The sequence below is a fragment of the Schistocerca serialis genome, chromosome 4, assembly GCF_023864345.2.
Source record: "Schistocerca serialis cubense isolate TAMUIC-IGC-003099 chromosome 4, iqSchSeri2.2, whole genome shotgun sequence".
NCBI lineage: Eukaryota > Metazoa > Arthropoda > Insecta > Orthoptera > Acrididae > Schistocerca > Schistocerca serialis.
This window is the reverse complement of record NC_064641.1, coordinates 663,014,895-663,033,404: the sequence shown is the minus strand read 5'-3', so window position 1 is coordinate 663,033,404 and position 18,510 is coordinate 663,014,895. Positions and strand designations below refer to the sequence as shown.

General features: G+C 41.1%; 1 protein-coding gene across 3 annotated transcripts in view; it reads left to right on the top strand.

The window, feature by feature from the left end:
• Positions 1-18,510, top strand: part of LOC126473134 (tyrosine-protein phosphatase non-receptor type 4) — a 183,108-nt gene that overhangs the window by 85,719 nt on the left and 78,879 nt on the right. For all 3 annotated transcript variants that reach the window (XM_050099990.1, XM_050099991.1, XM_050099989.1), the window contains 5 exons: positions 2,256-2,343; positions 4,207-4,359; positions 4,498-4,730; positions 5,186-5,362; positions 5,439-5,595. In XM_050099990.1, coding sequence (XP_049955947.1) covers positions 2,256-2,343; positions 4,207-4,359; positions 4,498-4,730; positions 5,186-5,362; positions 5,439-5,595 — 808 coding nt within the window. The remainder of the gene's footprint in view (positions 1-2,255; positions 2,344-4,206; positions 4,360-4,497; positions 4,731-5,185; positions 5,363-5,438; positions 5,596-18,510) is intronic.

The window sequence follows — 18,510 nt, the reverse complement described above, 5'->3', positions numbered from 1 at the left end:
AAAGATGATGTGACTTACCATACGAAAGCACTGGCAGGTCGATAGACACACACACACATACATACACACAAAATTCAAGCTTTCGCAACCAATGGTTGCTTCGTCAGGAAAGAGGGAAGGAGAGAGAAAGATGAAAGGATGTGGGTTTTAAGGGAGAGGGTAAGGAGTCATTCCAGTCCTGGGAGCGGAAAGACTTACCTTATGGGGAAAAAAGGATGGGTATACACTCGCGCGCGCGCACACACACACATATCCATCCGCACATACACAGACACAAGCAGACATTTGTAAAGGCAAAGAGTTTGCGCAGAGATGTCAGTCGAGGAGGAAGTAAAGAGGCAAAGATGTTGTTGAAAGACAGGTGAGGTGTGAGCGGCGGCAACTTGAAATTAACGGAGGTTGAGGCCTGGCGGATAACGAGAAGAGAGGATATATTGAAGGGCAAGTTCCCATCTCCGGAGTTCGGATAGGTTGGTGTTAGTGGGAAGTATCCAGATAACCCGGACGGTGTAACACTGTGCCAAGATGTGCTGGCCGTGCACCAAGGCATGTTTAGCCACAGGGTGATACTCATTACCAACAAACACTATCTGCCTGTGTCCATTCATGCGAATGGACAGTTATTGCTGGTCATTCCCACATAGAAAGCTTCACAGTGTAGGCAGGTTAGTTGGTAAATCACGTGGGTGCTTTCACACGTGGCTCTGCCTTTGATCGTGTACACCCTCCGGGTTACAGGACTGGAGTAGGTGGTGGTGGGAGGGTGCATGGAACAGGTTTTACACCGGGGGCAATTACAAGGGTAGGAGCCAGAGGGTAGGGAAGGTGGTTTGGGGATTTCATAGGGATGAACTAAGAGGTTACGAAGTTTAGGTGGACGGCGGAAAGACACTCTTGGTGGAGTGGGGAGGATTTCGTGAAGGATGGATCTCATTTCAGGGCAGGATTTGAGGAAGTCGTATCCCTGCTGGAGAGCCACATTCATAGTCTGATCCAGTCCCGGCAAGTATGACAGCTGCCACCCATTCCACATTAAACGGTCCCTTCCCTACAGCCTAGGTCTTCGTGGCAAACGAATCTGCTCCAGTCCGGAATCCCTGAACCATTACACTAACAACCTGAAAACAGCTTTCTCATCCCGCAACTACCCTCCCGACCTGGTACAGAAGCAAATAACCAGAGCCACTTCCTCATCCCCTCAAACCCAGAACCTCCCACAGAAGAACCACAAAAGTGCCCCACTTGTGACAGGAGCTTTAAAGGGCACTCACAAGTGTCATCAAGAGAACTGGATGGAAGCACTACCTCTGGTCCTTTCAGGACTACAGATGGCTTATTAATCTGACATGTGATTCATTGTTGGCTGAAATGGTTTGTGGGAAGCCACTGAGGATTCTGGCTGACTACCTCACATCTGCACCATTGCCAGATCAGGTGGAACTACCACCATTGATACAGCAAATTTAGAAACATGTCACAAAGCACCAATAGCCACATGCTTTGCACCATGATGAACATGCAGTTTTTTCATGCAGAGCATTGGTGGACTGCTCCTGTGTTGTGCTCTACACTGATTTAGTTTGGGCCCCTTGTCACCCCTGATACGCTGGACCTTTCCAAGTGTTGCGATATGGAAACAATGTGTTACACACCTTGCAAAACGTTAAATGCAGCAAGGTGTCAATAGAGAGAGTGAAGCACTATGCTGTCACCACCTTTGGATAGCATATGACAACCATGGTTACACAATGCCTCTACACATCCATGCAGGTCTCAACTACAAGCTCTACATCCAATTGCTCAGTATGGGTTGTGCTCGGGACCGTAACTATGGCTTCTCTGGTGCTGCAACCAATTATTCACAAAAGAGCCGGATGTCAAGTTAGGTTCATTATGCTTATACTCCCCAAGTACCCCACACTTAAGGGGGAGGAGGGCTGTGTGTGAAGAAACAATGCATCAATGGAATTTGATATATTTTCTGTGAAAGTGTTGATGGTTCATACTCCGATTTGTTGTTTGCTGGTTGGCACTTTGTTTTCCTTCTCTCAAAAAAAGTGATTATCGTTATACGCAAAATAAGTGTTGATGTTTGTATAAGAGGTTTACTTTCGCCTAAAAGTTCATCAGAGTCTCTTATACTTACTATTACTGTCATTATTTCTCAGTGTTTTACAATTTTTTAAAGCCAGTCTTGTTTTTAGTGCTATGTTTTTATCACAATTTTTATAATGCTTACTGTTTTTCTCCACAAGGCGCCAGTCACCAGCCGATGCTGAATTCAACTTCCTTGAACATGCAAAGAGGTTGGATATGTATGGTGTGGACTTGCATCGTGCTAGAGTAAGTATAATATTGAAGAAATCGAATTCACTTTCTTTTTCTTGAGGAGGAGATGTACTGTCATGTTCTGCTGTGATGCAGATACAGCAATCATTGAAAGAAAGAAAACCAGATTACATTTGGTTGGTGGGAGCTGTCTGTAGCAATTGATGAAGCTGTCACTATTTGATTCAACTTAGTTTCTAAGGCCAGTTTTTTTTATTCCCTGTAGTGATTCTCTCAAATGGTGAAATACCATATTGCTCCTGTAATGAAAGCATTAAGATCTTTGGGATTCTGTACTACTGAACTGGCCAGAAAATACAGGCTTGATATTTTTCATAAGGAACGTGCAGTTAGGACATCATTATTTTGTTTTTTGATACTGAGTGAGATAGGACATTGGTTAGCATGTTGGAATAGCATTCAGGAAAAGCTGGGTTAAAAACGCTGTCTGAGCATCACTGTGAGATTGTGTGTGGTGTTTTGTATTGAATCAGTTGAAATGTCAGGATAGTTCCACTGAAAAGAACGGGTCTTATTTCCTTCCTTATTCTTGCTATCTCCGACGTGTGCTCAGTCCCGAATTGTCATCAACATTCCTTGACGATGGTTGGATGGTTTTCAACTGAAACTGATGAATTCATAGGGGAAACTTAAAAATACATTTATATAAAATTGAGCTTTTTTTCCAAGTCTGTTAGAGAATTGGCTGAGCAACTGGATGGAAAATTGGTGTGTTCCTTCACACTAACAGTCGTACTAGCAGAGAATGTTTAACGTGCACAGTCAGGCATTCTTTTGTATCATATCAGTGCCGTTTGGTGGCTCACAAAAAGCTTGGGTTTATTTCTTATAAATTTGATATATCACTAAAGTCTTCTTGCAGTGTGGCACTATTGAAAGAAAATGTAGACATCAGGTTATGTGCCAGTTCCGTTGTGCAGGTGAGAAAGATGGAATATGTAAAAATGTTTGCAATAATCAAGAACCTTTAAAGCTGCTGACTTATTTACCTCTTGCATTTCCTAAAATTGAATGAAGAGTAGTTGGTTGACATTTCTCGTATGTCGTTAATGTACCTGTATGTCCCAAGAGTCTTGAAGACAGATGGTGTGTGTCATTTTTCAGAACACTTGTTAAGACTTGCACACCATTGCATACATTTTTCACTAACACACATATGGAGCAGATTTCTTAAATACAAATTATATATAAATGTCTGTCCTTTAATCATCAGGGATTTGGGAAAAAAGTAATTTTTTTAAACTCGTGACTGCTCATATCATGAAAGTTGTAGACTGATGGCCAGGAGGATGTTGGATTTTCTTGTATCTCGGAGAGATTAGGGTGTAGTTCCATTTTAACCTGTTTTTAAACAAAGCATGTGTTCCAAGAAGTTTTTGTGTCATATTTTGTTTGAAAACTTGCATACTATGAAACTTCAGTTAAAGTTTAGAGACCTTGCAGATGTCATTGTCAACTGGTTTAGGCAGGAGTCAGATAATTTCAGGAATTTATCGCGCATTACATCGAGGTTGTGGTGGTGGTGGTGGTGGTGGTTTTTATTTATTTATTTATTTTTTGTTTACGATGCCCAAGTCTGTCTCTTGTGAAGTATTTTCAAAATATTTTGTGCTATTACTGTTAATTGTCCTTGCTCATTTGATTGAACTTTGATATTTTACTAATTCTGTACCATAATGATATACATCAATAAATGATCTTTTCTAATATAGATTTAGCACACTCTGAGCTTCATCTGTGAAGAAGTTACATATTTGTTTTTGTGTGTAATAGTGTTTCAAATAAGAAATATATTAGATGTATTAATAAATCTGCTTTTATATCCTGTCTCTGACTGCTTTTCGATGGTGTACACAGGATTCAACAAATAAAGATATACAGCTTGGAGTTACATCTTTAGGACTTGTAGTATTCCACAATGGATTAAGAATTAACATTTTTTCATGGTCCAAGATAGTTAAGATATCTTTCAAACGGAAGCAATTCTTCATCCAACTTCGAAGGGAGCCAGTAAGTTATTTGTAATTTTAAAAAAAAGTAGTGCCCTTATATAAACACGTTAAATTTGTTTCTATTAGTTAATAATTAGTGAAATAATATTGTAAAGAAAAAGGCATATTTTAGTATTTAATGTCATCTTTGTTACAGTCTGAGGATTATGATACCCTGTTAGGTTTCAATATGACAACGTACCGATCATCAAAAAATTTATGGAAATCGTGTGTTGAGTATCACACATTCTTTAGGCTGCATTCACCACAGACTCGAACCAGAAGGTTTCACCTCTCTCTTGGCTCTAAATTCGCATATTCTGGCCGCACAGAATTCCAGACAATAGAAGAAGGAAGACACAGAGCCAGGCTTGAAAGACATTTTATCAGGTACAGTAATAACATGTTTTATGCTTTTTGTTGTGATTTTAAATGTTCACATAGAGCCATTTCTGTATGAAAGTGAAAGAGTTTTCGCTGGTTTTATTGTTGCAGTTGTTTTATGATAGCTGTTTGTTGTAATAGTGTTGTCACTTAAAAAGAAAAAGATAGGTGTGTGTGACTAAAGTTATTAGGAAAACAAAAGCTTAAAAAGGTCTTCATGTGAGTCTTCTGTGCCTGTGACACATCCACCAATTGTCTGCAGTTGATTGGAATCCTCCTCTCACTTTTGTACATTGTTTTCATTCACTATTTCCAAATTTTAATAAATTTTTTGATAAAACTGTACTCCATTCAGTAATATGCCTCTGCGTTAACAAGAACAATGCCACACTCTTGCAGTGGCCCTTAGACACTGTAGAATTTTTGTCACTTGAAAACTGAGATATTATGTACTGTTGCAGGTCTTCTCCCAGCAAGCGGCTTATTCGCCAAACAGTCCCTGCGCCAGTAATTGCTGAAGAGAAATCAAAACTTATTCCTTCTACACGACCTTCTCGTTCATACGATAACAAAGTAACCTCTTTGGGTGCTAGAGAACCACGCAGGGCGTGGGGTGAAGCCTCCCACCCTTCAGATGAGTAAGTACCTTTGATCATGGAAGTAGAATAGGAAAATATAATTCAGACATTAAAAACTGAATATAATTTTTTTCAGTGAGGGTGGATTTATTGATCGCACTGAAGAAAGACCTCACTTCTCACCTCTCTCAGCAAGCCGTACATTGAGTTATGTAGATGATGAGCCTGAAACCGATCGAAGTGTGAGCACTGGAGTGTATGAAATACCTGGATATGTAGATACACAATCACAGGTATATCTCTCTCTCTCTCTCTCTCTCTCTCTCTCTCTCTAGTGTCGATACTTACCTTAATACATTCTGCTTAACATACATGTAAGACTGTCTTTGGCAATATGAAATATTTGTCTTTTTATCTTTCTACTGTTACAGTGTGTTATAGAGCACATAGCTAACTTTTATCACGTGCTAGAGTGTCAGGAATGAAAGATATACCAGATCATTTCTTGTAAAATCTGGGTATTAAAAGTTCAGTGTGGGACTAGCATTTCTATTGTATATACGTTGGCCAAAAATTTTCATCATTGGACAAGTGACTCATTCAACTGGCAATGAATTTCAATAGGTGTCACACTGTGCAAATGGAGAAAACTAATGTTTACATGCTGTTCTTGTAATGGAAACATCACCATTTTAAGTATCAAAAACAGTCTTATCACTGTCCCTCAAGTCTGTACAGCGTACAGTGCTGCCATCTCATGGATGTCGTCTATCCTTACTGGTGACAGACACTGACTCGGCACAATGATCGATTCTGGCCTGTTTGACCTCCATCTAGCCTCTTGTACTACTCTCCAGTGGAACTGTAATAGTTACTATCATCACCTTTCAGAATTGCAGTCTCTTCTTCCTCCTCTCTATTCTGTAGCTTGTGTTGTACTGCAGGAATCTCGTTCTGTGGATACTCATTTGCTGACTCTTTGTGGTTTCCAGGCCTTCTGCCAGAACTGGGTTGGTCCTTTGCAAGCATCCTATGGTGTCTGTCTGTTGGTCCACATGGACTTTGTTAGCTCTTCATGCTGTGCTGGAAGCAGTGGCCTTTCAGACCCATTTAGACTCAGCAGTAACAGTATGCAGTTGTCCTCTCCTCCCTCCTATGTTTCCTGCTCTTCTTGCTCTCCTTTGGAAGCTCCCTCCCTTCTCCTTGTGGATTTTTACACCCGTAACTCTCTATTTGGTGCCACTATGACTGCTGTTTGATGCAGGATTGTTGAAGGCCTGCTGGCAGGACGTGCACTGGAGCACCCAAACGCTTTAGTGTGGCATGTGGAACTTTTTTGGCCATTGATTTTCCCTTCTTAGCTCATCTGTTCAATGGGGAGTTAATGGTGATTTGTGCAACACAATCATTTTCTGATTTTCTTACCTTTTCTTCAGCATTACTCGCCTGGACGCCCTCCCACGTGAGCCTTTGCTAATGCAGAGTGGGATGCCTTTTCTTCGACTGCCATCCCAACTGCTCCACCACCGTGACAGCATTGACGAGCCTGTATGGAGTCTGACCGATTACATTCTTTCAGCAACTACTTCAGCAATTCCTTCTTCCTCAGGTTTTCCCCAACAGAAGACTGTCCCACTGTGGAACCTGTAAAATTGCTTGTTAGGAACGTCAACAAAATTGTGCGTGCCACTAAAAGACTGACTGTCAGAGAGATTGCAAAAGAATATAACATTTCAGTTGTTCAGTCTTCTCAAACACCACGTGGATTGACTCCCTTTATTTTTCATTCCCCACTGCCTGGAGCCTTACAATGCCAACTGGGGAACTGGGAATTTGCCAGAAACCTTGCTCTCTGCCCGGACACTGCTCCTGTACTTATCGGTGGCTAACCAATGTCATATACTTGCCCTTTATAACAATGTCTAAAGTGAGGGCTAATTCCCTTCCCAATTGTGAGAAAGTGTCATTATTCCAGTTTTTAAATTAGGTAAACCACATCTTCACACACTGAGCTATCGTCCAGTCAGTTTAACCAGTACCCTTTGCATGTTACTTGAATGTATGGTGAGTGGAAGGCTTTATTGGATCCTTGAATCCCAGGACCTTTTGACTTCAACCCACGGTTGTTTTCGCCAAGGCCACTCTACTGTAGATAATTTAGGTCACCTGGAGTCTGCTATTCAAATGGCTTTTGTCTTGGGTCAACACCTTGTTGCAGCCTTGTTTGATCTGCCCAAAGCTTATGACACCACATGGTGCCACCACGTCCTTGCCACCTTACACGATTATTGCCTCTCTGGCGTGCTCCCAATTTTTATCTGGAATTTTCTTTGATGGCGCACTTTCCAGTTGCAGATTGGCACCTCCCATAGCACTTCCATTCTGCAGGAGAGTGGGGTTCCACAGGGTTCTCTTTTTGAGTGTCCCTCTCTTTTTAGTGGCTGTCAATGGTCTTGTGGTGGCTGTGGGGCCTGTGGTATCCCCCTTTTTGTATGCTGATGATTTTTGCATTTATTTTTGTTCATCTGTGATGATCGTTGTTGAACACAGACTGCAGGGAACTATATGCCGAGTGTACTCTTGGGCTCTCATTCATTGCTTCCATTTTTCAGCTGCCAAGACCTGCGTTACACATTTGTCATTAACGTGCATCCAGATCTGTACCTCGATAGCCAGTCCCTCAATCTAGTGGACTCTCATCATTCTTTTAGGGACTGGTCTGTGATGTGTGGTTGAGAAGGCTTCCCTGTCGTTGTAAACTCCAGCGGACATGTTGTCACACCTCGATGCTTTCTGATACCTCAGAAACACCAACTGGGGTGGGGACCACTCTACTCTGATATGGCTCTACACAGCATTTATGCAGTCCCATCTAGAAGACGTGTTGAGTCTTGCATACAGCTCAGTGTCACCTTTGATATTACAGATGCTGGATCCGATATATCATTGTGGAGTAGGACTGGCTGCTGGTGTATTGTGGACTAGCCCCATGATCAGCCTCCTTGTGGAGGCAGGGGTTCCACCATTGAGAGTTCTGCACTGACAATAGTCGATCGCTTATGTATGTAATGCATATGTTGCTCCCCGGTGCTACTGTGGTCTCTTCTTTCTAGTTACAAAGATCCGCCTGCAGTGGTAGCCCAGGTCTCCAGGTTTGAGGTTACAATTGCCATGCACATCTATTCCCTGTTTTCTAAACTCCAGCTTTCCCCTCTTGCACCTCTTCTCCGGGCCTTTTCGTGTACAACTTTGTGGACACCCTCCATCCAACCTCTGTCTTGACTCATTGCAAGGTCCGAGTAACTCTGGTCATCCTGAAATCCACAGCCACCAGTTCTTCTTCATTCTTGGCATGTTTCGGGGTTCAGAAGTAGTCTATACTAATAGCTCAATGGTTACTGGTCACACTGGCTTTGCTTATGTCCGTGCAGGATGTAATGCACTCTGCTCCTTGTCAGATGGCTGCAGTGTTTTCACTGCGTAGTTGGCACTGTTAACTATCTCTTGTGCTCTTGAGCATATCCTTTCCTGCATCAGTGAGTCCTTTCTCATGTATAGCAACCTTTTCAGCAGTTTACAAGCTCTTCACCGTCGTTACCCTTGCCATTCCTTGGTCCTGACTGTCCAGGATTCCCACTTGGTGGTCTGTGTGTGGGACGTGTGTCACTTTGGGATCCTGGGGGATGAACTCACTGACATGCTGGCCAAACTTGCTACCAGTGAGCAGCTTCTTGAAATCAGTATCCCAGAATTGGACCTTCGAAAGTTCTAAGAATTAGGAATACAGAATGGCATACTCTGACTTAGCTGAACCACCTACGGGCAATAAAGTAGGTAATGAATTTGTGGAGGACCTCCATGCGGGCCTCTCACAAAAACTCATCGTCCTTTGTGAGCTCTGTATCGGACATACTCGGCTGACCCATGGTGATCTCCTCCATTGCCTGGATCCACCACACTGTTGTTGTGATGCCCATTTGATGGCAGTCCACATTTTGTTGGACTGTCCTAACCTAGCGATAGTGCAATGGACTCTTAACCTTCCTGACTCATAACTCCTGGTGTTAGTGGACAATGCATCAGTGGATGACCTGGTTTTACATTTTATTTGTGAAGGGGTTTCTACCACTCCCTCTAAGGTATGGCACCTCAGCCTTTTTGGCGCATTGAGGGGTTGGTGGGACATGGTGTTGTGTCATCTGCCCTGAATGGGCACCAGCAGTCTGGGCTTGGTGGTCCGCCCCAGCCCTCACCTTACCTGCTCGTTTGCTTCTCTCCCTCCTCTTGCATATTCTGTTTGACTTGGTGTTCTTCCTCTGTTTTCCTGTGCTTCTCTTGCACTGTCTATTTTGCTAATCTTTTCATAGTATTGCTGGGTGGGGTGCCTGTGGTAAGTGGTGGGCAGTATGGCTCCCATCACAGTCTGCCTTTGGAGGCCTCCAGCTGCTCCCTGGATGTGGCACTTTGCCCACTTTTTTCTTTTACCCCCATTTCTTTTTCCTTTATATAGGCTTCGTTGACCTTGGGGTTTTCGTTCCTTGGGTTTCATGCACTAGGCCCTTATTTGGTGTGTAGTTTCTTCGACTTACCTGTTGCAGGTGGGAGTGACTGATGACCTCGTAGTTTGCCCCTTTAATCGTTAAACCAGCCAACTATATAAATTGAAAGAACTGTGTGTTCCTTACTTTTTTCTTCCAATGAACCAAAAGACTTAATTAAGTATTATATTTAATTTAAACAAATAAAAAAAAACTGTATAGGTTGGCTTGCTTCTTCAGCTGATAACAACAAAGATTAAAATGGAAACCAAAAGATGAAGGATAACAGTTATCAGTTTGAAGCTTGATTTAAGACCATAACAATTAACGAACATTGGCTTGTTGTACCTGACAATCTTGGTCTTCATACATACAATACTTACTGATGTGCAAAGAGAAGAAACTGGGGTGGGAGGGGTCCATCATGACAGTTTCAGCTTTTGTGCAGGCTGCCTAACATTTGTTCACCTAATTTGTTAACAGTGTTTGCTATCAACTAGATGTTGACTCACCACTCTGCCTTAGTTTGTATTGTAGGTTTTGTTGTTGGCCTCTGAAACTAATTTCCACTGACTGTATAGTATTACTTGTGCTTTTGTGTTTGTATGTGAATTAAGCTGGAAGTTACAATTAAGTGCAAGTTCCAAGGGGAGCAGTGTAACATTCTTTGTTCGTATTCTCTTGGCGTAATAAAACTTGTCATTACTGTACAGTAGCAGTTTATTTTAATTACTATTGCTTATTACATTCTCTAGGTCCTTGATTGTCATTGTATTTCCTCTTATATAATGCATTTATGTTATGATATACCCAGTTTTCCAGTTGCACTTTTTATAACACTGTGTGTGTGTGTGTGTGTGTGTTTTCAAGATTTATATTTTTCAGCTTGATACTAAAAACCCAGCAGTGGCTTGTTAGGGTCCTAGTACATTGTTGTTGCTGTAGTCTCAGTGGTCACCACTTCTCTATAAATTTTTTCTTGTTCATTCTGTGGTATTCCAATGCTGATGCAAATATTCAGTGGGCACTTGAGTATGTATTTGGGTGTCTGTGTGCTATTGCTGAAAAAGAGCTAATACTCGAAATATAGTGTGAATACTGTTTTCTGTTGACATCTGTCATGGTGTATGCAATTTCATAACACTGCCGTTTCTGACTCTTGCAAAATAGGTGCACTGCAATAGTCCTTTTGATATTTCTAGATTATCTTTGATTTTCTTTATTTCCTTTAATTTTTAAATATAGAAGTTGTGTTCTGTTGATACTTTGCATCTACTTCCAGTGTTTCAAGACACTTGTCTCATTTTGGAAACTAAATGAACAACTCTGTTAATATACACAAACAAAACAGCAAACATCAGAGGTAAAGTGGCGTATGTTATTTTAGTCAATCATACACAGTATCCCCAACACATAATATATTGCTAGAAGCAGCAGCATGTTATGGTCAAATACCAATTCAGATGTGTCATACTTCTATCAACAACAAATCTTTCTGGTAATTTGCACTGTAGAGTGCATAATCTCTATTTACCAGAATGAGCTGATTGTTATTTTTCTGATTTCTTCAAACTATTGGTACCACACAACAGCAGCGTAAGATTTTCCAGCTGAACTTGGCTATGATGGAAATAATTTGTAGTGAAACAGTCTTGTAGGTAGGGCAACCACAGCTCTGAATAGTCATCTTGGGTATCAATAAACCACTTCAGCTGTATTTAGTCCTTTATTATTGTATCACTGCCAGTTTCATGATCTTAAGAGCCACACCTTCAGGTAAACATCTGCATAACAATAAATCCAGAAGGAATAACAACCATAAGATGTACACCAGTTAGGTAAATTATTTTAAGATTTAAAAAAAATTAAAAATATTAAAAAATTTTGCATTAGAGTATCAAAACGTTAGTGCTCACATAATTAAAACATTAGATCAGAAAAGCTCGGAACTTTGTACCCATCATTTGATGTCTGTCAGAACAGAAAACCACTAAAGGTGGTGTGTTACAGAATAAAACAGCCAATTCCAATATAGTGGATGGGCCCTAAACAAATCGTACTATAGTGATCCATTGGTAACTTGAAAATAAATCAAAAACAATTAAGACCTAATTTTGGACTTGAATGGAAAACCAAGAAGTGGTTGCCGTGAAATGGAGGGATGTTGTAAGATCAAACCTCTCAAATAAATTGCCATTGATGGAAAGGCAGAACCTGAAAACTGCCCTTACTGCTTCTCCAAACTAATTTTTTTTTTTTTTTAAGTTTCATGTACTCTTAATAAGTAACAAATTCACTACAGCCTTGGATGCTTTTCATGGTCAAAGTGAAGAATTTTTTAAAACATTTTTAGGAAACAATTTTTATAACTTTAAAGTTCTTGAAGTCTTTTAGTTTTAAGGTTGATTCAGTGGATCCTGCCGGCAGATCTGGTTCGTTATTGTAATATATGCATATGATTATCCTCTTTTACGTCATTACATGCTCTAGCTTTAGCATAACTTATGGGTGTGGTTGTTGCTGCTGTGGTCTTCAGCCCTGAGACTGGTTTTATGCAGCTCTCCATGCTACTCTATCCTGTGCAAGCTTCTTCATCTCCCAGTAACTACTGCAACGTACATCCTTCTGAATCTGCTTAGTGTATTTATCTCTAGGTCTCCCTCTACGATTTGTACCCTCCTTGCTGCCCTCCAATACTAAATTTGTGATCCTTTGATGCCTCAGAACATGTCCTACCAACCGATCCCTTCTTCTAGTCAAGTTGTGCCACAAACTCCTCCCCAATTCTATTCAGTACCTCCTCATTAGTTATGTGATCTACCCATCTAATATTCAGCATTCTTCTGTAGCACCACATTTCGAAAGCTTCTATTCTCTTCTTGTCCAAACCATTTGCTGTCCATGTTTCACTTCCATACATGGCTACACTCCGTAAAAACACGTTCAGAAACGATTTCCTGACACTTAAATCTATACTCGATGTTAACAAATGTCTCTTCTTCAGGAACGCTTTCCTTGCCATTGTCAGTCGGCATTTTATATCCTCTCTACTTCGACCATCATAAGTTATTTTGCTCCCCAAATAGCAAAACTCCTTTACTACTTTGAGTGTCTCATTTCCTAATCTAACTCCCTCAGCATCACCCGACCTAATTCGACTGCATTCCATTATCCTCGTTTTGCTTTTGTTGATGTTCATCTTGTACCCTCCTTTCATGACACTGTCCATTCCGTTTAACTGCTCTTCCAAGTCCTTTGCTGTCTCTGACAGAATTACAATGTCATCGGCGAACCTCAAAGTTTTTATTTCTTCTCCATGGACTTTAATACCCATTCCAAATTTTTCTTTTGTTTCCTTTACTGCTTGCTCAATATACAGATTGAATAACATTGGGAAAGGCTACACCCCTGTCTCGCTCCCTTCCCAACCACTGCTTCCCTTTGATGTCCCTCGACTCTTATAACTGCCATCTGGTTTCTGTACAAATTGTAGATAGCTTTTCGCTCCCTGTATTTTACCCCTGCCACCTTCAGAATTTGAAAGAGAGTATTCCAGTCAACATTGTGAAAAGCTTTCTCTAAGTCTACAAATGCTAGAAACGTTGGTTTGCCTTTTCTTAATCTAGCTTCTAAGATAAGTCGTAGGGTCAGTATTGTCTCACGTGTTGTAATATCTGTACGGAATCCAAACTGATCTTCCCCAAGGTCAGCTTCTACCAATTTTTACATTCGTCTGTAAAGAATTCACATTAGTATTTTGCAGCCATGACTTATTAAACTGATAGTTCAGTAATTTTCACATCTGTCAACACCTGCTTTCTTTGGGATTGGAATTATTATATTCTTCTTGAAGTCTGAGGGTATTTCGCCTGTCTCATACATTTTCCTCACCAGATGGTAGAGTTTTGTCAGAACTGGCTCTCCCAAGGAATGTTGTTAAATCGCGGGGCCTTGTTTCGACTTAGGTCTTTCAGTGCTCTGTCAAACTCTTTACGCAGTATCATATCTCCCATTTCATCTTCATCTACATCCTCTTCCATTTCCATAATATTGCCCTGAAGTACATCGCCCTTTTATAGACACTCTATATACTGCTTCCACCTTTCTGCTTTCCCTTCTTTGCTTAGAACTGGGTTTCCATCTGAGCTCTCGATATTCATGCAAGTGGTTCTCTTTTCTCCAAAGGTCTTTTTAATTTTCCTGTAGGCAGTATCTATCTTACCCCTAGTGAGATAAGCCTCTACATCCTTACATTTGTCCTCTAGCCATCTCTGCTTAGCCATTTTGCACTTCCTGTCGATCTCATTTTTGAGACATTTGTATTTCTTCTTGCCTGCTTCAGTTACTGTGTTTTATATTTTCTTCTTTCATCAATTAAATTCAATATTTCTTCTGTTGCCCAAGGATTTCTACTAGCCCTCGTCTTTTTACCTACTTGGTCCCTCAGAGCTACCCATTCTTCTTCTACTGTATTTCTTTCCCCCTTTTGTGACAATTGTTCCCTTATGCTCTCCCTGAAACTCTGTACAACCTCTGGTTTAATCAGTTTGTCCAGGTCCCATCTCCTTAAATTCCCACCTTTTTGCAATTTCTTCACTTTTAATCTACAGTTCGTAACCAGTAGATTGTGGTCAGAGTCCACATCTGCCCCTGGAAATGTCTTAGAATTTAAAACGTGGTTCCTAAATCTCTGTCTTACCATTATATAATCTATCTGAAACCTGTCAGTATCTCCAGGCTTCTTCCATGTATACAATCTTCTTTTATGATGGGTGTTATTAAGAAAAAAAATAGTCAGTTGTCAGTGTCATGTTATTATTCCACAGGTGGTTTTTAATTTTTTATATATATATATATATATATATATATATATATATATAATGGAAGGAAACATTCCACGTGGGAAAAATTATATATAAATACAAAGATGAGGTGACTTACCGAACAAAAACGCTGGCAGGTCGATAGACACACAAACAAACACAAACATACACACAAAATTCAAGCTTTCGCAACAAATTGTTGCCTCATCAGGAAAGAGGGAAGGAGAGGGGAAGACGAAAGGAAGTGGGTTTTAAAACCCACTTCCTTTCGTCTTCCCCTCTCCTTCCCTCTTTCCTGATGAGGCAACAATTTGTTGCGAAAGCTTGAATTTTGTGTGTATGTTTGTGTTTGTTTGTGTGTCTATCGACCTGCCAGCGTTTTTGTTCGGTAAGTCACCTCATCTTTGTATTTATATATATATATATATATATATATATATATAAAAAAACACAAAGATGAGGTGACTTACCGAACGAAAGCACTGGCAGGTCGAAAGACACACAAACATACACACAAAATTCTAGCTTTCGCAACCAATGGTTGCCTCGTCAGGAAAGAGGGAAGGAGAGGGAAAGATGAAAGGATTTGGGTTTTAAGGGAGAGGGTAAGGAGTCATTCCAATCCTGGGAGCGGAAAGACTTACCTTAGGGGGAAAAAAGGACGGGTATACACTCGCGCGCACACGCACATATCCATCCACACATATACGTATATATATTTACATTTTACACCAATATTCCTTGTTCTCATTCACCATTATTGTATCACCCAAAAGACCCCCAACCATTTGGTCGGGCCGGTATATCCTCAGCTCATTTGTGAGCCGTCCACAGGCAAGTTGTTTACTTTCCTGCCGTCAGTATGACACAGCATGTGGCTGCGTCCCCCTGTTCATGATTCTGTATCGATTGGAGAAGCTGTAAGTGGGGTATTTAGGTTCTGCTTTTCTGGAAATAGCTATTTATGTGTTTGGTTCAAATTGAACATGCCTCAATTTTGGGGCAACCACTTCTTGGTTTTTCTTTCTGGCCCAGAATTAAGTCTTAGCAGTTTTTCATTTATTTTTGCCTTACCGTTGGATCACTATAGTATAATTTGTGTAGGACCCATCTGCTATATTGGAATTCGGCTGTTTTGTTCTATGACACACTGTCTTTGAGCAGTGTTTTGTTCTGAAGGACAATAAATGTTGAGTTCAAAGTTCTGAGCTTTTCCACTCTTAATGTTTTAGAGACACAAGCAGACATTAGTAAAGGCAAAGAGTTTGGGCAGTGTATGTGCGGATGGATATGTGTGTGGGCGAGTGTATACCTGTTATTTTTTCCCCCTAAGGTAAGTCTTTCCGCTCCCGGGATTGGAATGACTCCTTACCCTCTCCCTTAAAACCCACATCCTTTTGTCTTTCCCTCTCTTTCCCTCTCCTTCCCTCTTTCCTGATGAAGCAACCGTTTGTCGTGAAAGCTTGAATTTTGTGTGTATGTTTGTGTGTGTATCAACCTGCCAGCGCTTTTGTTTGGTAAGTCTCATCATCTTTGTTTTTAGATGTATTTTTCCCACGTGGAATGTTTCCCTCTATTACACACACACACACACACACACACACACATCATCAATGCTTCTTTTATATGTAGCTGAGTATGGACTACTGTTAGCAATTTTGGTGAATATCTGACTTGTGCCAGTGATGAAAAGTAAAAGGTTTGACATGCAGTGTGGGCTGTGAAGAATGTTGCTTGAAGTCAGCATGCCCAGTGAGTTAATTTTATTCTCTGAGAGGAGAGTAGAATGAAATTTTCTCTGGGTACAGCATTTGGCACAATGTTTAGCTCATTCTGAGAAGCTACTAAGTGGTGATAAAAACAGTGCCATACATATCCCTAACTCAAGTGTAAATGTATGTTACAGTTAATTATTAATTGATTTTCAAAATATATTTCTCGTTTTTATACCATCACTATACTCTCTCAAGCACAGTAGAAATATGCAATTAAAATGATATACTGACATTATTTAAATGGAGGGCTACTTTCAGCCTGTTGAGCCATCAAGTGATTTTGGTGGATCATTTTGAATTGCATACTTCATCTTCCCCATTTCAAGTAACCTTTTGGATATTTGTTGTTGTAGTAAATTTTATTGTGACATCCATTTCACTTGCTGTTAGAATTATCAATTGCTTTCTTCTGTAACTTCTCACAGTTCCCCTGTGTGATATGATGAAAACTGAATCTGAGGCACTAGCAAATTAATAAATTTTGTTATTAGCTAACATAAATGCAACAGAGATAAATAGTTCAAAGTAGAGACTGACTAAATGATATAGATAGAGAGATTTTAATTAATGTATTGGAATCCATTACAAACAAACCTAATTCTTACCTCAATATAATGGAAGGAAACATTCCACGTGGGAAAAATTATATATAAAAACAAAGATGAGGTGACTTACCGAACAAAAGCGCTGGCAGGTCGATAGACACACAAACATACACACAAAATTCAAGCTTTCGCAACAAACTGTTGCCTCATCAGGAAAGAGGGAAGGAGAGGGGAAGACGAAAGGAAGTGGGTTTTAAGGGAGAGGGTAAGGAGTCATTCCAATCCCGGGAGCGGAAAGACTTACCTTAGGGGGAAAAAAGGACAGGTATACACTCGCACACACGCACATATCCATCCACACATACAGACACAAGCAGACATATTTAAAGACAAAGAGTTTGGGCAGAGATGTCAGTCGAGGCAGAAGTGTAGAGGCAAAGAAGTTGTTGAAAGACAGGTGAGGTATGAGTGGCGGCAACTTGAAATTAGCGGAGATTGAGGCCTGGCGGATGACGAGAAGAGAGGATATATTGAAGGGCAAGTTCCCATCTCCGGAGTTCGGATAGGTTGGTGTTGGTGGGAAGTATCCAGATAACCCGGACGGTGTAACACTGTGCCAAGATGTGCTGGCTGTGCACCAAGGCATGTTTAGCCACAGGGTGATCCTTATTACCGACAAACACTGTCTGCCTGTGTCCATTCATGCGAATGGACAGTTTGTTGCTGGTCATTCCCACATAGAATGCATCACAGTGTAGGCAGGTCAGTTGGTAAATCACGTGGGTGCTTTCACACGTGGCTCTGCCTCTGATCGTGTACACGGGGATACGACTTCCTCAAATCCTGCCCTGAAATGAGATCCATCCTTCATGAAATCCTCCCCACTCCGCCAAGAGTGTCTTTCCGCCGTCCACCTAACCTTAGTAACCTGTTAGTTCATCCCTATGAAATCCCCAAACCACCTTCCCTACCCTCTGGCTCCTATCCTTGTAACCGCCCCCGATGCAAAACCTGTCCCATGCACCCTCCCACCACCACCTACTCCAGTCCTGTAACCCGGAAGGTGTACACGATCAGAGGCAGAGCCACGTGTGAAAGCACCCACGTGATTTACCAACTAACCTGCCTACACTGTGATGCATTCTATGTGGGAATGACCAGCAACAAACTGTCCATTCGCATGAATGGACACAGGCAGACAGTGTTTGTTGGTAATGAGGATCACCCTGTGGCTAAACATGCCTTGGTGCACAGCCAGCACATCTTGGCACAGTGTTACACCGTCCGGGTTATCTGGATACTTCCCACCAACACCAACCTATCCGAACTCCGGAGATGGGAACTTGCCCTTCAGTATATCCTCTCTTCTCGTCATCCGCCAGGCCTCAATCTCCGCTAATTTCAAGTTGCCGCCACTCATACCTCACCTGTCTTTCAACAACTTCTTTGCCTCTACACTTCTGGCTCGACTGACATCTCTGCCCAAACTCTTTGTCTTTAAATATGTCTGCTTGTGTCTGTATGTGT